The 24,043-nt window shown below is 40.5% G+C and overlaps 1 protein-coding gene across 1 annotated transcript in view; it reads left to right on the top strand.

Annotated features, from left to right (window-relative positions):
- HK3 (hexokinase 3) overlaps positions 1–24,043 on the top strand; it is a 31,048-nt gene that overhangs the window by 5,651 nt on the left and 1,354 nt on the right. The window contains exons 2-14 of the mRNA XM_032239072.1: positions 3,384–3,532; positions 4,673–4,792; positions 8,615–8,713; positions 8,809–8,908; positions 9,622–9,808; positions 10,582–10,737; positions 12,175–12,408; positions 13,001–13,305; positions 14,005–14,153; positions 14,348–14,467; positions 15,558–15,653; positions 18,528–18,627; positions 23,847–24,030. Coding sequence (XP_032094963.1) covers positions 3,384–3,532; positions 4,673–4,792; positions 8,615–8,713; positions 8,809–8,908; positions 9,622–9,808; positions 10,582–10,737; positions 12,175–12,408; positions 13,001–13,305; positions 14,005–14,153; positions 14,348–14,467; positions 15,558–15,653; positions 18,528–18,627; positions 23,847–24,030 — 1,999 coding nt within the window. The remainder of the gene's footprint in view (positions 1–3,383; positions 3,533–4,672; positions 4,793–8,614; positions 8,714–8,808; positions 8,909–9,621; positions 9,809–10,581; positions 10,738–12,174; positions 12,409–13,000; positions 13,306–14,004; positions 14,154–14,347; positions 14,468–15,557; positions 15,654–18,527; positions 18,628–23,846; positions 24,031–24,043) is intronic.

Below are 24,043 nucleotides of genomic sequence, written 5' to 3'. Positions count from 1 at the left end.
AAATGCATCTCATGCAATTAAGCATTCTCAGAGTAACCAACATGTCATCTAAATGCAGCACTCTGTACTTATCTAAAGTGTCCAACAATATTTCATTCCTGAAGCCAGAGAAGACAGTTCTACAATTAATCAAGCCGAACAACGTCCCTGTATATTCAAACTTGTCATGCCTTGTATCAAATGTGGTCAAGTATTAATAAAATAATAAAATAAAATAAATGTATTGGTAATCTGGTAACTGTTGCTGTCAATGGCAGATATGGTCATTTAGCCATGCCTTGTTTTAGTCAACTTAGTACAAAATTCACTCTGGTATGATCTGTGAGAAACTCCCTTGGTCTGCCCTCCATAAACAGTTCACATTGCAGTGTAAATGTCAGGAATTGGTCTTGATGTCCCAAATTTCCTAACAAGCCCCGTTGGTTGTGCTACAGGTTGCTGTACTGCTGCGGATTGAGGCAAATTCTGTCCCAACTGTTGACTTAGCTGCATCATGGTATTTTGTAAATTGTTTATTTGTAAATTCATTTGCTGCTAGTTTTGCAGCAAAACTACAACGAGTTGTTTGGCAGATAGCAGGATAGTATATCCTATCTCCAGCAGCCAAAGTGAGATCTTCTGCCTCTCTAGAAAGTAGGAGACTTGCAAACGTTAGTCCTTCTGAATAGATTAGTTTATGCTTCCAATATCATGTAGGTCGGTCCAATTTTACTGCAAAGCTATAGTAACAGAATCCTGTACGTCTGAACGTGCTTCTCCCACTTATCTTCATGAGAATCGGGGGGCGGGGGGGGGGCTTGTCTGAAACTGTTATTCATGTTACATTCCTGGGCAGGAATCAGGACTCTTATTTGACTGTTTTCTTGGTGTAGTGATTCTTCTTTCTGTCCCTCAAGGCCATTCCCTCTTCTTACAATGATCACTTTCTCCGTACCTTCCATAAAAGGGCTGATTAAGACTGAACAATAGTTGTCTAACATAGCTTGGTTCAGATTAGCCTCTTAGAATAGGTTACCCAATGCCCTCTTCAGGGACACTGATGTTTCATCCTCCCACAAGGCATTCACAACTGTTCAGACCAAGTTTTAATCCTCTCGCTGGAGGCACAACCAAGTCAGGTTGGACAGGATTCAAGAACCCCCTAAAGCAGTGTTTTTCAACCTTTTTTGTGCAAAGGCACACTTTTTTCATGAAAAAAAATCACAAGGCACACCACCATTAGAAAATGTTAAAAAATTTTAACTCTGTGCCTATATTGACTATATATAAAGTGTTTTTCCCACGGCACACCTTATACTATGTCACGGCACACCTGTGTGCCGCGGCACAGTGGTTGAAAAACACTGCCCTAAAGGACTCTGGATTACCTTAAGATCTACAGGTCAGATTGTTTCTAGGTTACACTTCTAGACATAACCATTGACATCTATTCATATTCTGTGTACCATTCTGACTGAAAGAAGGCAAACTGCTTTGTTAGTAACTCAGTGGTGCATGGATGGTTCTTCCAAATCATTCTTCCCCAAAAGGCTATATAGGTTACCATAAAAGAGTTGCTGGATCCCTGTGGGTGTGGAGGGGGGGGGGGTAGAGGTTGTTGAATAAGGACAGAGAAATAGTTCTGTTTTGCTGACTTCCCCACTACAGCATAGGCCCAGATCTGAGTTTTCATTTGTGTTCAATCAGATTTGCTGATTAGTGATGCTCTAAGTATCTCTTCTTATGCTTTGTTTTGGAGTACTTCTAAAAATTAAAGGGCTCATCAGGACTAGTATATAGGAAGAAATCACTTGGAAAGAAGACATCTTATAGAGAGTTTTTGTCATCTCCATAATCTAAAGATCAACTAGACTGCCAATATAACCACATTCTAGGCTACTGGGAAAGTCCCTAAGTGCTATAAACAAACAAGCTGGACCTATCAAGTGTCTGGGGCAGAGCATTCAAATAGCTCCCATATCCCTACAGAAGTTTGTGGCATTTAGAATCCCATAGTTGTCAGAAAGTGAGCAAAAAGAGATGATTGTCCTCAAATTTGCATATTGCATCCTCACACCAGTTTTCCCGCAGCCTATAATTATCTTTATCTTCCCTTCTTTTCTCTCCCTCTTCTGCCACCTCTCTTTGCTTTTCAGGAAGCATGTGATAACCAATCTTCTATCTGCTGAACATGCACAGATTTGAATAATTGTTTCTTTGCTTCCGTATTTGTCGTAATTTTTTTTAGAAAGAAGAGAAAATAAAACCTTACCTTTCCTCCAGATCTTTGTGGAAAGCAAATTTTAGGATACCCTTGTCTCCCGTTCTTTTCACAAGTTGCCCTCTTTCTAATCAATCTTAGAAGTAGGTATTATCAGAAAACATTGTTTTAGTTTACTCTCTTTACATTCACATTTTTTGCAGGAAACTTTCAGGTTTGACTTTCCCTTTTTTTCTATAACCATCATCCATTTTTGTTAACATTTGACAAGAAAAATGTGTATTACACACAACTTTGCACCACATTCTACCTGACAGCACATTGAAAGTTGAAAAAAACTATCTTTAAATAATATGGGGAAAGTTTTAAGGTGGAGCTAGCATCAGACATACTAGAATGAGGCTGCCAGTATACTTTTAAGATATAATGTCTATGTAGATCCACTATTAGATGCTCCATATGCTTCAATTGCATCTAGCAACATAATCTAACATGTTAGTGTGTATGTGTATGCAGTGCTGGTTTATGCCTCTACATTAGCAGAGATCGAGGCAGCATAATTTGTTTCAAAACAAATTATTTTTAACCATCATAGAAGGTAAAACATTGAGTATAATAAATCTGTACCTTCATTGCAGGAAAAAATGCATGTAAGTCTATGATGGCAAACAAAAAACTAAAAATGTGGTAACATATTTTTGACATACGCTCTGTATTAAAGAGTATAAGCTTTCATGAGCCAAAGTGCAGTTCATGAAAGTTTATATGTTTTAATAAAATGTGGTAGTTACAAAGGATTCCTGATTCTGTGCTTCCTCTTAACTATATCCAACTTTATTATGTTTTTATGTGATAAATTAATGGAACAGGCATGTGAGTCTTCACTAGTGCTATTCTAATTTTGTGGCAAATGTTGAAAAATGGTGATGAGCCTCTTTAATAGGTAGTCATTTGTGATACACATTCTGGACAATGAGTAATGTTTCTTTTCCCAGTGGGAAACAATCTATCATTGCTTGCTCTTTGGGCTTAAAATTGTGCATTGATTTGTAAATAAATAAACAAATAAAACATTAAGAAACATCATCTTTCATCTGGAAATTGAAAGCTGTTGTATGGCAACTGTAGGAGGACTGAAACACAGTCTTGATAACTAAACTGGATGCTTACATGTCTTTTTCAGAAAGAGGGGATTTTCTGGCACTAGAGTTGAGTTTTAATCAGGTGAAAGTCTTGCTGTTACAACTGACGGATAATGTTGATGAACCAATGGTGGTGAAAAAAAAGCAGTTTTCATTTCCTGAGAAGATCTTGAGTGGTAATGGACAGCAGGTATGGTTCTATGCATCTGAATTTGTCATCTTGTCTAATCTATACATTCTATTTCAGCTCATTTAATCCATAATTACCTGTTATTGTGATCTCATTGCTATTCTGCAGTCTTCATTTTTTTTCCCTCTCGTGTACCCTAATTAAAAGTTAATTTATTGATTTTCTAACTTTTTTTCACTTTTCCCCATTTTTCTTAGCTACTTTAGCTACTTTCATTCTGCTCTTCTTTGCTATCTTGGAATTTCTGCTATACAGTACTCCTCTTGGAATACTTTGATTTTAGGAAGGAGAAGGGAACTCAGAGTAATTGAAGATGAATAGTGGGAATTCCTACAAATATGATCCATCTCTTCCCACAGTGCAAGAGGACATGCTACAAAATATGCTACCCCGTTTCTACTGATGCAGTAGCTGATGTTATTTGGTTCAGTTGAAAAAAATACTGCAAGAACCTGTTGAAACCTAAGGAAAAAACACTAATTTTTGTCAGCACAGCCCCTGCATATGGAAAGTGGCTGTACCTTTTATTTTGGGGATAATCTGTGTCCTAGGAAATCTTTAGCCACTTGAAAAATGTCTTTTTCACATTAGCACATTTTGACTGTAATTTTTAATATACTATAAATATATAATCCTCCTATTCCCAGAGATAATCAAAATCTAATAAAATAATAATATTTCCTGAATGTTTTTTGTCCTCTTAGTGGCTTTCCCTCCATATGTTCCCTCCTTTTTCCAATATGTTTTGTTTTATGCTTGGCTTTTTCAGAGAAATTTGAACCAGAGACCTGAGCAAAGGTAAGGGTATTGTAGTGATAAAATTTCAATAGGGAGATAGGTTCAAATGCCCATTCAATCATGAAGCTCATAGAGAGACTTAGTCCCTATATCTTTATCCCTATGTTTAGACTAATTGCCTACTTTGTAAAATTGTTGTGAGAATAAAAGAGTAAGGAGACATGTATAATTTGAGTGATACACAGATGATGAATTAATAAATTGAGGATGATTGAAAGATTTTTTTAAACTCATCTGATTCCAGGTCTGGAAATTTTGTTTTGACTTTAAATTCTGAATTGTACCATTTTGGTGGATGGTGGCATAGTCTGACTACTAACAATGTTCTCCTTGTTCTTTCAGGTTTTTGAATTCATGGCTCAATGCCTGAACACATTTTTGGGTGGACTTAACTTAAACAAGAAATATTTCCCACTGGGTTTCTGCTTCCCCTTCTCTTGTGATCATACTACACTGAACCAGGTGAATAATTGGTTGACAATTGCAAACTATCTGGAAGAGTGGAAACTATGTTTCTTAGATTGCCATTTTCTGAATGGGAAGAACAAAGAAGTAGAAATAAGGTTTCACCACAACTGCTGCCATACAATACTGCCTGGCAAGGAATAGCTGTAAAGAGATTTCTACATTAATGTTTTATAGTGTCATGTAGCATCACCCCATCATTGTTGTGGCAATATAAAGCCTGTCTTCATTAGTGATATATCGCCATAGCAATTGTTGCATGCTCTAAAAGATGCTACAAATCATTGGAATGAAAAAAAAGCCTTGCTTAAAATGACTGGGAACAGAGCTAGCCTAGTTTGAGGCAAACTAAGGAAGCAGCATCGGGTAATAGATAATAAAAAAAAATGGGTGTCTTAAGGATAGAGCTATGAACTAAACTTCCCCATGGAAGTTTACCTTTCTAACCTTGAATGTGTTGGGGAACACCTATTGCAAGTTTGAAATAAGATTCAAATGTCATTCCAGTTGGAGTAATATTTTTTTTAGAAACAGAATTGATAGGAGCCTCAGAGGCCACTTAATCTATTTGTCTCCTTAGTACACGACCTGCCAAGATGTTTTGGACAGATAGCTGTTCAGCCTTCAATGAAGGCCTTTAATGAAAGAGAACATACCGTATATACTCGAGTATAGGCCGACCCGAATATAAGCCGAGGCACCTAATTTTACCACAAAAAACTGGAAAAGTTATTGACTCGAGTATAAGCCTAGGGTGGGAAATGCAGCAGCTACCGGTAAATTTCAAAAATAAAAATAGATACCAATAATGTTTTTGAATATTTATTTCAAAGAAAAACAGTAAACTAGCGGTGTATTCAATGAAATACTTCACTCACCTCATGATGCTGATGTCCCGCTGTGATGATGATGTCCCGTGCAGCCGCGGGAGCGATGTCCCGCCTCCTATGACACACGGCACAGTGATTCCTATCATTGGATCACTGTACCAGAGGAGGTGGGACATCGCTATGTGGCTGCTTGCCATAACAAGGAGGAGGTGGGACATCGTTGCAGAGCGGCAGGAGGGGGAGGAAGGGGAATCGTAAGATAGCCCTGCATTACATTAGAACGTGAGGAGGAGGGATGGTGCGGTGCACGCTGCGCGGCAAACTGACACAGAGGGAGGGGAAACTCACAGGGGCGCTGGGCCATTCACGAGCGTCACCCAGCGGCATGGCCCCGCCCCTTTTTCTCCTCCATTTCGGGCAAATTTTTCACTGACTCGAGTATAAGCCGAGGCGGCTTTTTTCAGCCCAAAAAGTGGGCTGAAAAACTAGGCTTATACTCGAGTATATACAGTAGCACTTCATGAGGCAATCTATTGCATTTATTGATAGCTCTTACTACTCAGAAATTCTTTGTAGTATCTAATCCAAATCTACCTCATTGTATTTCAATCCTCTGTTTTTGCTCCTGTTCTCTGTATAACTTTTAAATACGATTGCTATCACATCTCCCCTTCGTCTTGCCATCTCATCTTAGAACTAACTACTAATTGTTCCTCATGGGCTTGATTTCCAGTCCTGTTACCATCTTGGTAGCATTTCTCTAAATTCACTAAGGATTATCAATATTTTATTTGGACTTCAATGCCCAGAACTAGAACAATATTCCAAGTGGAACTAAAAAGGCAGATGAAGTTTGGAGAATTATTTTCTGTGATATGGATTCTCTGCTCCTGCTAATGCATCCAAAAATTGATATTTTCCTTTTTAGTAGCTTTATTACATTTTTGATTCATGTTGTTATAATCCATTAGAACATCTGGAGCTTTTTCACATGTATTATAGTTCTCCCTTATCCCATGCTTGCAGATTTTGTGTTTTTCTTCCCTAGATGCAAGATTTACACTTCTCCTTGTTAAATTTCAGGGAGTGCAACATTTATTCAGCCCAATGTTGAAGCCCGTCTAGATCTTTTTGAATTTTCTGTTTCTCTCCCATAATGGTATCCTAGTTTTTGCATCATCTGCAAGTCTGATTATCATCCCCTCACCTTTTACACTTATTAAGGTCATTAATAAAAAAAATGTGTGACAAACCCAAGCTGATGTCTTTTAATTGTTGCAATTGTATGTAAATGCTCACAATCATGCTGTTTATAATCTGTTCCAGGATCCTATCCTGCACAATTGTCAAGCTGATCGATCTATAATTTTCTTGATCTTCCTTGTTCTTATTAAGGAAGAAAGAAGGGATAGCATACAGTCTCTCCTTCAGAATTCTGGGGACCCTAGCACTGTGATGGTGAACCTATGGCATGCGTGCTAGAAGTGGCAGACAGAGCCATCTCTCCACGCACGTGAGCTGTCACCTGTTGCTCTTTTGGGTTCCGGCGCACCAGCCAGATCATCTTCATGGGCATGGGACTGCCGTAAGAGCAGCCGCTGGGCGCATGCACGCACCAGGAAAATCATCTTCCGGTTTCCGGTGCGTGCATACGCACCAGCCAGCTGGTCTTCGTGTGTGCATGTGCACCAGAAACTGGAAGACCAGATGGCCGGTATGCATGCACACACCGGAAACCAGAAGAGCAGCCACCCAGTGTGCGCATGTGCACCAGGCGGTCACTCTTCCGGTATCCAGCACATTCACATACGAATTTCGGCACTCGGTGCCATAAAGATTCGCCAACACTGTCCTAGCATGTCTCCATTTCCTAAAGGTTAGCTAGTAGTTGATAAACTACACTAGTTCTTTCAATACCCTTGATTTTAATTTGATGCTTTAGTTCATTTAAATTAGCTGGGGTTATTTTAAACCCTCTTGTCTGTCCTATGATACAGCTCCTCTTATTAATGGCACAGTTATGGCCAGTTAAGGTTTAGGGTTATTTTTCTGAGAAAATATATATATTTATATATATATATATTCACAGAAGTTTTCACATTATTTCCTTGCCACCATCATTGCAACAAGTCTATATCATCTTTGCTTTTGCTCCCCCCACCCTCAATACAACAGTTAAGTATATTTTGCTGTTTTGAGCACTTTCTACAAACTTCAAATAAGTTCTGAGTTTTACTGCTTAGAAAGAAATGAATATCTACAATTTCTGGCCTTATGTCTTTGGTTATAGGCCACTTCCTTAAAAAAAAGTTTCCTTAATCTTTTTCTTCTCCACAGTTTAGAAAGCTCTGTATGTTTCCTGTTTTTTGTTCACGTAAGAACAAAAATTGAGGTTTCACTTACAGTATCCCTCACTTTTCATGTTGGGTTTGTTCTGAATAAGCTGTAATTTTTCAGGTTATGTTTCAGTTATGGTCACTTCAATGAAATTTGCTGGTGTCTGTGGCAGCATACTGTCTGTATTAGGTTTCTCTGTCCACTTCCCATATTCTGTGTTAGGAATGTGAGATTGTGAATGATAGTCTCACTGGTTTCACTGTTCTTTCCTGACTATTTTTAAATCTACCCTCCTCTCTCATGCTTCTCCCTTTATTTCTTGTCTTGTTGGCCCCATTTTTTCCTGGTATATTTCATTACCAGCTTTTGCTACCCTCTCTATTTTCCTCTCGATTAATACCCTCTGATAATATTAATGTGGTACCCACCAAACATGATTTCTCCATCTTTTTAAGATGTTGCCCTTCTCTTTAAAAAAAAATTGATTCTTATATTAGATCAGGAAATAAATCATCCTAGATTAGTGAGGGACTTACAGTTTACTATTCTACATATTCTGTTGTGAAAAAGAGTGCTGGTAGGTAATATCTTCATTTCATAGTGGCTATTGCATATGTTGAAGAAAATCTTCCTGTCTGTTTTTTTCCCTTAGTGTAAACTGACAAGCTGGACAAAGGATTTCCGATGGCCAGGTGTGGAGGGGAGAGATGTGACTAAATTGCTCCAAATGGCTATCAATGAGAATTGCAAGGTTAGAGTAGTAACTGGGTCAATGGCAGTAAAAACAGAGGTTTCTGTAAGACAGAGCAAGAGAGCCACTTTGATCTTTTTCTTACTTTTAACTAGAATTACCAAATAGAGGTCCTTGCTATTGTGAATGATGTTGTGGGAGAATTGATGAGCTGTTCATCTATTGTCAAGCCATGTCAAATAGGAGTAATGATAGGTAAGCAAATGCTGGGCACAAGATAATGTTGCTGATCAACTACAAGGATCATATATGCTCAATATGGTTATTATTGGTGTTCAATATATATATCGGACTGAAAGCTTCTTAACTGAGTACTGGACAATGTCCATAAAAGTAGTGGGGAAAACCAGAAAGGTTTTGCATTCCCTCAAAACAATGAACACCTGCATAAAGAAGTGTCATCATAAAGGTAAAGATAAAGGTTCCCCTCACACATATGTACTAGTTGTTCCCGACTGTAGGGGGCAATGCTCATCTCCATTTCAAAGCCGAAGAGCCAGTGCTGTCCGAAGATGTTTCTGTGGTTATGTGGCCAGCATGATTAAATGCCAAAAGCACAGGAAATGCTGTTACCTTTCTACCAAAGGTGGTTCCTATTTTTCTACTTGCATTTTTTACATGCTTTCAAACTGCTAGGTTGACAGAAGGGCGCTCACTCGGTTATGCGGCGCTAGGGATTTGAACTGCCAAACTGCCAAACTTTCTGAATGATAAGCTCAGCAGCCACTGAGCCAATGTGTTCCGTGTCATCAAGATGGGTTCAATAAATTAAATAGTTTAGCAATTTCAAAGATCTATAAAGGTGGTAGATAGTTTCATTTAACTTTCAAGTCTTTTTGTGCTTAGTGTTTTATTGTGATTATTTTCTTTGCATTGTGCTTCTGCTCTGTTGTTTCTTTTCCTGATAGATAGTGGCACTAACTGTTGTTATATGGAAGATACCGACCGCATACCAGGAAACTTGCTGGAAATTAGGGGACACATGTGTATAAATACAGAATGGGGGTCCTTTGGGAATAGTGGAGAATTGAATGAGGAAGTAACAGAGTTTGACTTGTTGTTAGATAAAGAATCCATGGATCAAGGAAAACGCAGGTGGGTCATAGTAAAGAAATTGAAGGCAACATAATGATTATAAAGCATTAACCTATATTGCCAGAGAGAAGAATCGGTGAATCAATGGGTTATGTCATTTGTGCATTCCAGTAAAAATCAGAGTTGCTGCTTCAGATTCCATTCTTGAAGCCCCAAAGCCTTTCAGATTGCATTTATAACAAATAAATTTAATGCAATACCAAACATGTCTGGGTAATATTTTTTTATTAGAATCAATCAAAACACAGAAACACTTCATCAGGTAAAATATTGCAAAAAGAGAGAGAGTGAAAAAGTTTTTTTTTTTTAAAAAGTTGTTATGTAATCCATGAATTCAGGGGATCAGAGCTTGAATCAGTGGCAGACCACTTCCATATGTGCTCCAATCCATTAAGTTAAAATATTATTATATATATATTTGCCTTGCTTTATCCCATCTTATCTGTATCTCCATTTGCTTTTTTCTGGATTTCTAATTTGACATATCTAGAGAAACCTGCTCTGGAACTAAGATCCTAAAATTACAGAACTATAGTTGGTTCCAGGATTGCAAGTAAATCCAATAATTCTGTTTCCATTACACTCATTTGTTAGTGTAGGATGAAACTCGTTTAGTCTTTCATTGCACCATTAATTGCACCATTAATAAGACATATGTAAGCTGTTTTGTGAATTGTGTATAGTTTACCTGCTAGCTACCCAGGATGGATGTTTCACTGCTTCCACTCAAATTTCTTCTTTGGGCAATGATTTTCCTGTGTTATTTCTGCCAGGTTTGAGAAGATGATCAGTTCCTATTATGTGCGTGAGACTATCCGAATTATTTTGGCTAATCTGTCTGGGAATGGTGAATTATTCAGTGGTGTTATGACTCCCACATTATTAATCAAGGGGAAACTGGCACTGCAAGACGTTGTGGATGTCACAGAGTAAGCTAATCTTGTGATATCAGATTTTTCTCCTTATACTAAAAGTAATAGTAGAATGAGATTTGGGGTGATTTATTAATTTAATCTTAATCCTACACGTGGCAATCAGGAGGAGTAAGACTTTTAAATTTAACTTGTGAGTCATGTTTTTAAAAATACATTAACTTCTTTATTTGAGTGTTTGCAGAATGCATAGATATATTGTTTATGGCATCTCAGGTAGGGTAATTGCTAGAATAAAATATCTTTATAGAAGAAGATAGCAAAGAAATGGGATTTTAAAGGTCATATAATGTATGTAACAATCTGAAAAACATATATGCACAAAAACCTCCAAATCATTATTACATGGGGAATCAATTATGTATGAAATATTTGTGTGCCTTTACTAGAGTAGCACATCATATATAAGTCAAGATATAAAGCTATTTTAGAAGTGTGATACACTTGATAAACTAATCTGTATAATCACTGTTGCAAATCATTGAAGATGATAAATGGTAATTAATAAAGAGTAAATTTTTAAAAAATGCTTTTACTGACGGGGCAAACATTATGCCACTCCAAAAATTACATACATTAGTTAATTTTCTTTAAAACACACATCATTTGAAATACAGTATTTCAATTGATATTAAATTTATTTGATATAATATTAAAATGTACGTGGTTTTGGCACAATTTATAAATGAGCTTAATTACATTTTTTCTTACCTAGAAAGTGGTTTTATGTAAGGCATTTGACTTGAAAGAAAGAAGTCACATGTTAGGAGAATTAGCAATTTCAAATTTATTATTACCGAGCAGACCATTTCATAAACACTCCTGCCATTTCTTTTTCCTTCTTTTGCAGAAATTTCACCAGCTTTTCCCTTAATGATGCTTTAGGACAGCTTGTATGCTAAAATTGACCATTGTTAATGTTAACTAGGTCCTTTTTGATCAAGATGTGCATTTTCCTCCTCCAAGGCCATTTAAGAGGTTAGCAGTTAGTGCCTACTGGCAGTGTAAACTAAACATTAAACCATGATTAAGGAAACCCAAAGGTGCTTTTTAAAGAGGTAACTAGACTTTCTGGTTTTTCTTATTGAAGACATTTCACTTCTCATCCAAGAAGCTTCTTCAGCTTCTTTGATGAGAAGCAAAACAACTTCAAGGAAAAACCAGAAGGTCTAGTTGCCTCTTGAAAAAGCACCTTTGGGACAACCATGACCTGGATGACTCAGAATCTCCATAGACATGATTAAGGAAAGAAAGTTACATTGAATTTGCATTGGTAATATGTCATCTTAAAAAATAGAGCACCTCTACCAAACTATTATAGCTAGATTTATTCATTTCCATTAATAACCTTTGCTGAGGTCAGAACTGGTTGTGTCTTTTGTATGGATCTCCTTTAACTCATATATATATATATATATATATATTTAATTACAGTGATAAAGTGGGCCTTGCCAAAACCAAAAGTTTCCTTAGTCGTCTTGGACTAGTGGCATGCAATCAAGATTGTTTCCATGTGCAAGAAATATGCCAAGCTGTATACACCCGATCTGCCAAACTCTGTGCTGCTGGATTGGCTGCTGTTCTCATACATACTCATGAACAACATCCGCTTCCAGAGACGAAGATCTGTGTAGTTATGGGTGGGGACATGTACAAGAGCCATTCAATGTAAGGACCTGTCTTGGACAGAGGAACATTTATTTTCATCAGACCAATGCTAGTTTCTCTTGCCAATAGTTCTTGGTATTATTGCTCAATTAGTATATTGTTTTTAGCATTTCTCCTGGATTAGGGTACAAATTCTAAAAAGTTTTTCTAAGAAATGATTTTTCTCTTCTTCAGCTTAGCAGCCAATATTTATTTCTTTAATTATCAGCTGAGTAAGTGCCTAATCCTTTGTTCTGCTGACGTTTCTTGTATTGCTGTAAGTCATGTGTATGTGAGAGGAGGGGGGGGGGAGAGAGAAATGGTTCTATCTAGTTAAATATTTCTAAGCTTGAATTGTTTCCTTTGGAAATTTGATTCTGCTAAGCTAAATAAGTTGTTTACACCATCTCAAACTATATATTTTTACCATTTTGTATTAACATTTGGATAATGTAAGGCGGCCTATATGTACATATAAGAAGCAAATTTACTCCTTTTTGAGCAGGATAATCCTAAAAAGAGGCATAGGTCAAGAAAAAGTGATTGGACCAATGCAATGGATTACTTCTTGTCTTTATCCTTCAAAAAGCCTTGACATTTCTTCTTCCTCCAGGTACAGTGAGATACTACAGCAAACCCTGAAAGAGCTGGTTCCTGAATATTCTGTCACATTTATCCCATCAGATGATGGCAGTGCCTTAGGGACTGCCATAGTGACAGCTGTAGAAGTGAAGCTTAGAAACCATCGAGAGGGCCTGGCTCAGGTTCTGGCTCCTTTAAAGCTTTCAATTGTAGATCTTGAAAGATTACGGAATGGGATCCGACTAGAGATGGATAACGGCCTGTTGAAGACAGCCACCAAGAAAAGCTGTCTACGCATGTTGCCCACTTTCGTCAGTTATTTGCCTGATGGCTCTGGTGAGAGAAGGAAGCTGGGTAGAGCCCTATATCTAGAGAGGGAAGTGTTTGAACTGTATTTATGGACTTCGCTTCAGGGAAGTCAGGAGAAAGCTTTCCACGTTACTGGATTTTTACCTGAACCTGGTTATTTATTTGACCCAAGACCACTGCTGTTTATGTTGCTGCAAAGGGCACTATGCTTGCTTTTATTTATCATTCCATCTTTATTATTTTTAGAAACCTAACACAAGGTGGTGAACCTATGTGATACTCCTCTTCCTATTTCCCATAAATAACCTTGTGAGGTGGGTTGGCTTGTGAGACAATGACTGTCCAGAGATTTTTCAATTTACGTAGGACAATAGATTTGAACAATTTCACATGCAGGGATGCACTTTTATCCCAGACTTACACTTGAGACCCAGTTGTCATTTCCTACTGCACATATTTGCAGTGGCAGCATATATTGTTTTAATTCAGCAGCAAACTACTAGTAGGTCCTAAGCCATCAGATAAAAAAACTTATGTGCTAGAGGGCGAATAAGATTTGCTGAAGGAAAATGACATGTTTCCTTTGGCGCCATTTGTTAAGGTTGGCAAGAGATTTGCCTCACAGGAGAAAAAATAGGGTTTTCTTGAAGCAACCTGATGAAGATTGGGAGTTGTAAAGTTCTGTCTGTTTCACTGAGACTGTTGTTGTCCATACACTTTTTATAGAGAGAGGGGATTTCCTGGCATTGGATCTAGGTGGAACCAATTTCCGAGTATTGATGGTACAGGTGAAAAGCCAAGAGGAGGGTGGTGTGCACATCGTCAATGAGACTTACTCCATTCCACCAGAAATAACTCAAAGTACTGGGCTACAGGTAAGCTCAGGAGAAGAATGATATGGCTTTGGTTGATTGAGCATGAATGGGTTGTGGATTTCCTGAATTCTTGTGACATATGATTATGGATACTGTTTTTAGTATTAGGACTAGCCATTTTTGTCTATTGAGTAACTTCAACTCCAAATTTATTTTTGCATCATATCCCACTCCCTTCTTTTGTATTCCTACAGCTATTTGACCATATTGTGAACTGTATGGTGGATTTTCATAGTAAGCACGGGATATCTGAACATACTCTACCACTCGGTTTCACTTTTTCCTTTCCATGCAATCAAGTAAGCCTGGATAAGGTATGAAACTGTATGGGTGGGGTTCTATCAGGCAGATGGTAGAATGTATGTATATAGCAAGAGATGAAACAGGAAAGAAACAAGAATGAACTCATGAAATATGAAAAACCCCAAGTGTTGGGAAATATGAAAAAAATCCTTATTGTTTTTCCTGTTTTTAATTGAAAATCACCTAGAAATGTTCTAGAGTTGGATAGTCTCTAAATCAATCAATATCAATCTATCAGTTGAAATGATTGACAAAGAAATTTTTAAACAACCAAAGGAAATTATGATGCGGCTTCTAAATTGGGAAATCCAGCTATGTGTTGGGAATGCCACCAGTAATGACTTCCACAGAACATTTTTTCTGATAGTTTCATTATTTTCTCCTGCTAAGTGATGACTTGCTATAATTCTGTAAAAGTGCAGAAAAGCTATCTAGTTTTGAATTGGAAAGTTCCTAGTCCTCACAGTTGCAAGATAAGAAGGTAAATGCTGTTCAGAATGTTTATTTCCTAAATCAGTCCTGCCTTATTTCCTAGCTGTTTGCTTGCTGCCATTTCTCCTTGACAAAATAGTTAGGGAACAACCTAATGCAGTCACTGGCAATCTTTTAGGGTATATTTGAAATTTTAAGATGATTTCATGGGCATTTTTTTTTTACAATATGGTTCCCAAGGTGGCATAGGCAGTCACAGGATATCAATTTACCAGAAAGTATCTGGCTAGGTACCCTTTTCTTATTCAGCATGGTGTGCTCTATCCCAATTTACTTTTGCCCTTTTTTCTGGTTGGATCTACATACTTCCAATAAACCCTGAGAAATTGCCATCTACTATTTTTCTAGAATACCAGTGTACTCTGTATGGCAAAATATAATCCCATTTTTTTAAAATGAATGATCCTTGTACTCCATTCAAGTTCAAGGAAGCCGTTCTGACAGGCATTATACTTGTAATGTACATACCAAAAAGGGAAACATTTTTAACCACGGACACTATAATGCCTAGCCCAGTTTAAAGGATTAATTGAATAGCATGTTATGTACAAAAAGCTCTACTGAACCATTCCAAGTGGGCAATTTCCCTTTTTCCCCCGGCATTGACAGGGCATCTTGCTGAGATGGACTAAGGGCTTCAGCGCCACTGACTGTGTAGGAGAAGATGTTGTGAATTTGTTGCGGGATGCAGTACAGCGTCAGAAGGTATATATGACATGCAAAAGCAGTATCTAAATAAAGCTAATGTATTTGACATGGGTTGTTCAAGCTTACTCACACCAATCAAAATGGTGGTATAGATGGGGAGAGAATATGCCATATTCCTTTGCAAACTATATACTTACTTACTGATTTTCTAAAAGAAATGCAACTTCAAGAGGGATGGATGTATAGCTAAATTTCTTATTAACTATTATTCTTTGCCAAACCTCTTATATAAATTTGAGCCTAGCTTTTCTTACCACAAAGTGGGTGCTTATGTCATATGAAATGATCCAGAAGTGGGGAAGAAAAGTTTTTTTTTCATGAATCCAAACACAAAGGAGAAAGAGCAGGCAAAGAATTGTTTAAGTACAGATTTGGGTTTTCCACTCCAAATTCTTCCTCCCAGTTACTTTACACTACAAAAAGTATTCTTTTCCTGTTCATTACTTATGTATAAATGTAGTTCCACACGCAGGATTTTTTCCTAACTTAATGAAGTTTGATAATGGGCTCCATGAAAGAAAATAATAATAAACTTAAATCCAACAGCAACATTCGGGGGTGCTAGTGATACTGTGCGTCCCTGAAAATAAGACGGTCTTATTTTCCTTTGATCCCCAAAATAAGCACTTGGCCTTATTTTCGGGGAAGTATTATTATTTTTGAGGTGTGAGCGTGGTCACCTCATGGCTGCTGCTGTGTTGCAATATTTTCAGGGAGGACTTATTTGGTGGGGAGGGCTTATTTTAGCTCATGCGTTCAAAAGCCCGATTGAGCTTATTATCCAGGGAGGCCTTGTTTTCAGGGAAATAGGGTAGTAATCTGGAAACTGGATTTGCCAATTCAAGGGTATCCTATTTTGCCCAGGACTGTAATCCTCTGAAGGAAGAGATTTGCAGTCTGGGAATGTTCCTTGAACTCTGACCCTTTGGATTCTTGGTAAATTGTTGTGGCAAGGATTGCCTTTGCATTGTTTTGTAGGTTTGGTTAGCTGGGTTCCTCTCTAAACCAGTTATTTTGGCAATGGCTACCCATGCCTTAGTTATACCCCATCTTGACTACCACAACATTTATCACAGGACTATCTTTTAAACATTTCTCTAAGCTGTATTTGAAGTTGTAAACTGGTACAAGATTTTTGGATCATATGATACCTATATGGCAAGATTCAACTTGGCAATCATATGTGGGTACCATTGAAGGTATTGATAGTGACCTTTAAAACTGCAAACTGTTGAGACCCTATCTGAATCTCCTGAACTTGTGTGATTTTAATTTTGGGAGGAAGGACCTGCTTGAAGAAATTCCTGCTATCAAAGGATCATCTTTCTATCATATGGAAGGCGCTGTTCTTCCAGTTGTTCTACGGAATACACCCTTTGGGGGCGGGGTGTTGTAACACTTGATCTCTATTATTAGATGATTCAATATTTATTTTATTTGTATTTGTAGTTTTTTATATACTATTTTTATTTTTACACTCTGTTAGTTACCATGAACCCTTGCCAGAGCAGAACAGTTGGATATAAATAAATATCTAAGACAAAAGAAGCAAGTGGGAAGTTTAAGTTGACTTAGTGATAGCAGTTATACACTCAGCTTACCAAGGTCAGTTCAAGACCTGGTAGCTGCATTCTTCAACAGTGGTATCCTCAGAGGGGTCCACAGATATAGCATTGGAATAAAGCCCCAATCTTTTGTACGTGTGCGATGTAACACACATAAAAAGGGATGAAGTTTGGATTGTGTTGTTACAGCCACTATAGTATCTTGCCTGTTTTGACCCACCACTCATCCTGCTGTTCCATGCTGCTGTTCATATAGGATATTATGCTTAGAATGTTGATTAAAAATCTTGATTGGTTTTTTTTTTAGGGTGTGTGTGTGTGACTTATTGTATTGTATTAACCCAAACCATCTGGTTGGTTTTTAGCTCATTGCATTGTAGCAACTCAAAAATAGATCAATTCAGTAACCAGATAAAGTATGTTGTGCAATTACAGTCAATATATATTGTATAATGTGCCATAATTGAAGTATATCAGATAGGAAAGGTCACTGGCCCTATTCTCATCATATAATGTACACGATTGGCCACTAATCTGACCAGTTCTTACTGGTACCAGGACATAATTATACAATTAAATAATCACACAATTACTGGTTCAAAAGTCACTATTTGGAGAACAAAAATCTCACATATTCTCTATGAAGTACTTGGTATCTCATAAATTCTTACACCAGAGGAAAAAATAAGTGACAAAACTTCATTGTATCACTAACTCCATTGGCCAGGCAGAGGTGGGTGGGTTTGGCTTGGGTGCTGACAACCACTACACTGGTCTAGGATGGATGAAAAAGACTGCAAATGAGTTCATAAAAGTGAGACGGGTTTACAGCTACAGTTACCTTTAGATTCACTTCTTTTCATGGAGAACTAACTAGCTAAGATTTTAGAGCTGCCCCATCTTTTACTGGGTTGTTTGAACAAAATGGGTGTATTGAAGAAAGGTGGATTAACTTCCTTCTAAATCTTGGGCCATTTGGGGTTAAAGCTTATACTCCTTATCCCTTGCTATTGGGCTAAGGCATTCACGCAGTATCTATTTTGCTATTGCTTTAGAGAATCTAGTTTCATAAACAGAATCATTGATATCCCTTCACCAAATCAACTGGATATTAGTGACACAACTGAACAGCTCCTTTTAGGCTGATAGCGCAGCACTTCCAATATTAAAAGAAAAGGAAAAGAGGACCAATTTTCAGTGCGACAAACCCAATGGATCTGTGCTGGTTACTTGGTGACAGGAAATCATGTTGCCTGGTAACACATCTTGCTGTTTTCTCTCTCCTTCCCGCCCTTTCTTTTCCCAGACTATTGATGTAGATGTGGTTGCCTTAGTGAATGACACAGTGGGAACAATGATGTCATGTGCCTACCTAGACCGTAACTGTGAAGTTGGTCTTATTGTTGGTAAGTTGGGAAACAGCATCATTTAATTATGATTTCAAAAATTATAGTTTGTCTTTCAGTAAACTAGGCAAATAGTATGAGAGATCATTAGGATGAGTCTTTATATACAATGAAAAGTAAGATAAAGGAGTCCCTGTGGATTTTATTCCACTAGATGTTGCCAACTAAAGGGGGTGATGCCATATTTGTTTCAAGACCATTGAGCCAGTACTGTCCAAATACATTTCCGCAATCATTTGACCAGCATGCCATCACTGAGCTCTCTTATTTTCCCACCAAAGGGAGTCTCTGCAGCCAGCGTGGGTGTGGTCAGCGGTGGTGGCGGGACGCCCGGCCTGGGGTCTCTGCAGCTGATGTGGGTGTGGGCAGCGGCAGCGGTGGCGGGACGCCTGGTCTGGGGTCTCTGCAGCTGCCGCTTCCCACACCGTGGTGTTATCCCAATTGCTCCCCCCTCCTCCTTGCTTATGGAATAAATTGGATCAGTGGGGAATGGCTGAGGTAGCTGGCATGGATATTGATGCCAGCAGAAGATGGCTTCGGTGGTTGGCATGGGCATGGTTGGAGTGGAGGGGTCCTTCATTGTAGCCCCCACTGGTATTACCGCCATTGCTGGGCCACCGTACTGCGTCATTTGACCATTTGGCCCCCCCTCTTGTGACAATATGGACTGGGTCAATGGAGTGTGGCCCTAGCGATGGATATGAGTGCGGCTGACGTAGACGGAGCTTAGCTGTTGGAGTTGTTGAAGTTGGAGCAGCCGCTGCTGCCACCGCTGTCCTCACTGCTGCCATTACTGGCCGCTTCACCACCTCGCAATTTATCATCTGCTATGATTTTGACATCTGGGCGTTACTCTTATATATTGTCCTTAACACCGATCATTGCTATGATGGACCTAAGCTTCCTGCTACCCCCTTGAACACTGTCGGCTGCCCCCCCTCATGGACATGTCATCTCCCCGTTCCATCTCCCCGTGATGTCATCCTGTTTGGTTGATGCCATACTCTATGTTATACTGCAACAGAACTTTACTCTCTTCGGGAACTCCCCCTTTCCCGAGGATGGCCTTCTTACCTATCAAGACACTTTCTTAATGATGGATCTTGGAATCCCAAGAGGTGGCATGTGAAGGAGAGACTTCTTAGGGGTTTCTTACAGGGTTTTTTTAATCAAATTTTAAGTGGGGGAAGAGGGGTTGGTTCGGATGGCTCAGACAGGCTTGGGGGGGAGGAGTCTGCCAGGGCACAGGCCAGAGCTAACTAATGGGCGCGTGTCGGGAGTGCTGGGAAGGGTTGGGATTCCGGAGGGGACATTAAGCCATTCTATTGGGGGGTTCACCATCTCTACCCCCATATGGTGGGGACCAAGGGCCAAATTATGTTCAGGGAATGGGGGTTCGCTGTTTAAGAGCGACCCCACGTTCCGACCATCATTGCCCTTCTCGCACCCCCGGGTGCTCGGGATTACAGGACTCTGGTCTCCAACTGGTGTCACTTAACCCCAGGTCCGTGGTACATAAGGCTCCCCTCATGTACATCCTCATACAAGAGGGTAGAGCAGACCTGGCGTGCATTATGGAGACCTGGTTGGGCCATGAGGAGGGTGTTCCCCTAAGTGAATTATGTCCACCAGGCTTCCGGGTGTTTCACCAGCTGAGAGCCCAGGGCAGGGACGGGGGGGGGAGAGGGTGGCGGTGGTTATTAGGAAAAGTCTTGGACCTCAGGAGGTCACTCTGCCTCAGATATGCGGGTGTGAGTCCCTTTTTGTGAAATGGGGCCTTGGAGTTCAGGTGGGCCTTTTTGTTACATACCTGTCTCCCTGCTACATTTCATTGGCCCTGCCGGAGCTGCTGAATGTGTTAGCTGGATTGGCGGTTGATTTCCCCAGCTTATGATCCTGGGGGATTTCAATCTGCCTTCTATTGGCGAGACATCCGAGTCAGCTCGGGAGTTCATGGCTTCCATGACGGCTATGGACCTAACTCAGTTAATTCAAGACCCCACCCATAACAGGGGACACATGCTCAACCTGATTTTTGTCTCTGGGGAGTGGATGAATGATCTAGATTTAGGGGATATTTCTATCCAACCCTTGTTATGGTCGGATCATTTCCTCATCAGGCTTGACTTCCATACTGCTACCCCTCGCCGCAGGGAGGTGGAACCGACTAGATGGTTCCGCCCCAGGTGCCTGATGGACCCTGAAAGGTTCCTGATGGAGCTTGAGACTTTTCCTGAATCCCTTGCTCACAACTCAACCGAAGCCCTAGTGGAAGCCTGGGATAGGGCGGCCACTGGGGCCTTGGATCGTGTTGTGCCTTTGTAGCCTCTGACCAGGTGTTGATCCCGGATAGCTCCCTGGTTTACTGAGGAGCTCCGGGTGATGAAACCTCTCTAGAGGCCTAGAGAGTGGTTGGAGGGTCAGCCGGTCCGAATCTGATTGAACACTAGTAAGAATTCATATTAAATCCTACTTAGTGGTGATAAAAGCGGCAAAACAGCAACATTTTCCCACTCTTATCGCGTCCGCAGATAACTGCCCAGTCACTCTGTTTAGGGTGACCCGCTCCTTACTTAACCAAGGAACTGGGAAAGACTCCTTGCAGGGTAGGGCTGAAGAATTTGTTCAGTATCTGCAGGATAAAATCGCTCAGATCTGGACAGGCTTGGACTCTGACTGGGTTCGGGCGAGTCAACGGGGATGAATCTTGTGGAGACTATGACCCTGTGATCCCCGAGGGCATGGACAGGATTTTGGGGAGACTCAGTGCTGCCACTTGTGTGCTGGACCTGTGTCCCTCTTGGTTAGTTTCAGCTTCCCGGGAGGCGACACGAGGCTGGCTCTAGGCGATTACCAATGCTTCATTGAGAGAAGGGTTCTTTCCCACCACCTTGAAGGAGGCAGTGGCGAGGCCCCTCCTTAAGAAGCCTTTCCTGGAGCCAGCTTCTTTAGTCAACTATCGTCCAGTCTCCAACCTTCGCTTTGTAGCAAAGGTTGTCGAGAGTGTAGTAGCACATCAGCTTCCCGAGTACCTGGATGAAGCTGTCTACCTGGATCCGTTTCAGTCGGGTTTCAGGCCTGGGTACAGCACGGAAACAGCATTGGTTGCGTTGGTCGATGATCTCTGGCGGGCCCGGGACAGGGGCTGTTCCTCTGTCCCGGTCCTGTTAGATCTCTCGGCGGCTTTCGATACCATCGACCATGGTATCCTACTGCGATAACTCGTGGGGTTGGGAATGGAGGGCACCATTTTACGGTGGTTCTCCTCCTACCTGTCGGATCAGTCGCAGTTCATGTTGACTGGAGGGCAGGGATCAACCCGGAGGTGCGTTACTTGTGGGGTGCTCCAGGGGTCGGTTCTCTCATCCTTGCTGTTCAACATATATATGAAACCGCTGGGTGAGGTCATCCGTGGTTTTGGGGTATGGTATCATCAATATGCTAATGATACCCAACTTTTCATCTCTACCCCAAACCACCCAAACAATGCCCTCGATGTGATGCCCCAATGCCTGGAGGCTGTGCGGATCTGGATAGCAATAGCAATAGCAGTTAGACTTATATACCACTTCATAGGGCTTTCAGCCCTCTCTAAGCGGTTTACAGAGTCAGCATATCGCCCCCACAGTCTGGGTCCTCATTTCACCCACCTCGGAAGGATGGAAGGCTGAGTCAACCTTGAGCCGGTGAGATTAGAACCGCTGAACTGCAGATAACAGTCAGCTGAAGTGGCCTGCAGTACTGCACCCTAAGCACTGCGCCACCTCGGCTCTTGGGGAGGAACAGGCTCAGGCTCAATCCCTCCAAGACTGAGTGGCTGTGGTTTCCGTCATCCCGATTTGTGCATCTTGTTCCATCTTTGATGATAGGGGGAGAAATTTTAACCCCCTCAGCAGAGATAGCCTGCAATTTGGGAGTCCTCCTGGATACACGGCTTAGCTTAGAAGCACACCTGACAGCTGTGACCAGGGGGGCCTTTTACCAGGTTCGCCTGGTACATCAGTTGCGCCCCTTCCTGGATCGGGATGCTCTGTGCACAGTCACTCATGCCCTCGTCCTTTCTCGCCGGGACTACTGCAACGCTCTCTACATGGGACTGCCCTTGAAGAGCACCTGGAGGCTTCAGCTGGTCCAGAATGTGGTCGCGCGGGTTATCATGGGGGTACCTAGGTGCTCCCATGTTACGCCCTTTTTAGGCGACCTGCACTGGTTGCCGGTTGTTTTCCGGGTGCGATTCAAGGTACTACTTATGACCTTTAAAGCGCTCCATGGTTTAGGCCCAGGGTACCTGCGAGACCACCTACTGCCACCGGTAGCCTCCCACTATCCAGTGCAATCCCACGGAGTTGGCCTCTTCAGGGTGCCGTCGGCCAGACAGTGTCGGGTAGCAACCCCCGGGGGAGAGCCTTCTCTGTGGCAGTGCCTACCCTCTAGAATGAGCTGCCCCCGGAACTTCGCATAATCCCCGACCTCCAGTCCTTCCGACGCACCCTAAAAAGTTGGCTTTTCCAGCAAGCTGGCCTGGCCTGAACAAAATAAAATAAATGATTGATTTAATTGTTAATTTTAATCTAATTTTTAAGATGTTATTGTTAATATTAATTAGGTTTGTTTTTGGATACTCTATCTAATTTCCTTTTTAACTTTTGTAATATTTGTTGTTGTTTTTTATGTTGTACGCCGCCCTGAGTCCTTTGGGAGAAGGGCGGCATATAAATCCAATAAATAAACAAACAAATAAATGAAGTGTTACCTATTTATCTACTTGCATTTGCATGCTTTCGAATAGCTAGGTTGACAGGAGCTGGAATGAGGACACGAACTGACCTTGTCACATGGTACTTGGCTCTTGAACCTGGGCTTCCAGCTTTCCAGATGACAAGCCCAGCATCTTAACCGTTGAGCCACTTAGCTGCCTCTCTTTATAAATAGTAAGATTGTGTAAATGAGTCCATCTTTGAAGTTCAGGAGGATATTTTCCTAAGTGCAGATTCGTCCTTCCCCTATTTGTGCCTTGGCATTGTTGGCTACATGTCCTTTTGTTCCAGACCATTAATCCTTGATATATAAGACTATATTCCTAATGCATTTAAAATGCAAAGATAATTGGTCAGATTTTTTTTAAAAAAATATCCTTGGTATTTTCTTGGTCAGAATGGAGAAAAGTATGATAGTCAATTTTGAGCAATAATTCATTTTCCCTCTTATTTTACCTTAAGGAACTGGATGCAATGCTTGCTATATGGAAGAAATGAGGAATGTGGGCACCTTGGAGAGTAATGATGGCAGAATGTGCATCAATATGGAATGTGGGGCATTTGGAGATGATGGCTGTCTTGACCACTACATAACATCTTATGATGACATGGTGGATAAAGAATCTCTCAATGCTAGCCAACAAAGGTGACTCTGTAGT

This window comes from Thamnophis elegans, chromosome 2, assembly GCF_009769535.1.
Source record: "Thamnophis elegans isolate rThaEle1 chromosome 2, rThaEle1.pri, whole genome shotgun sequence".
Lineage (NCBI taxonomy): Eukaryota > Metazoa > Chordata > Lepidosauria > Squamata > Colubridae > Thamnophis > Thamnophis elegans.
Note: the sequence above shows the minus strand (reverse complement) of the source record. Positions and strands in the feature narration are given on the sequence as shown.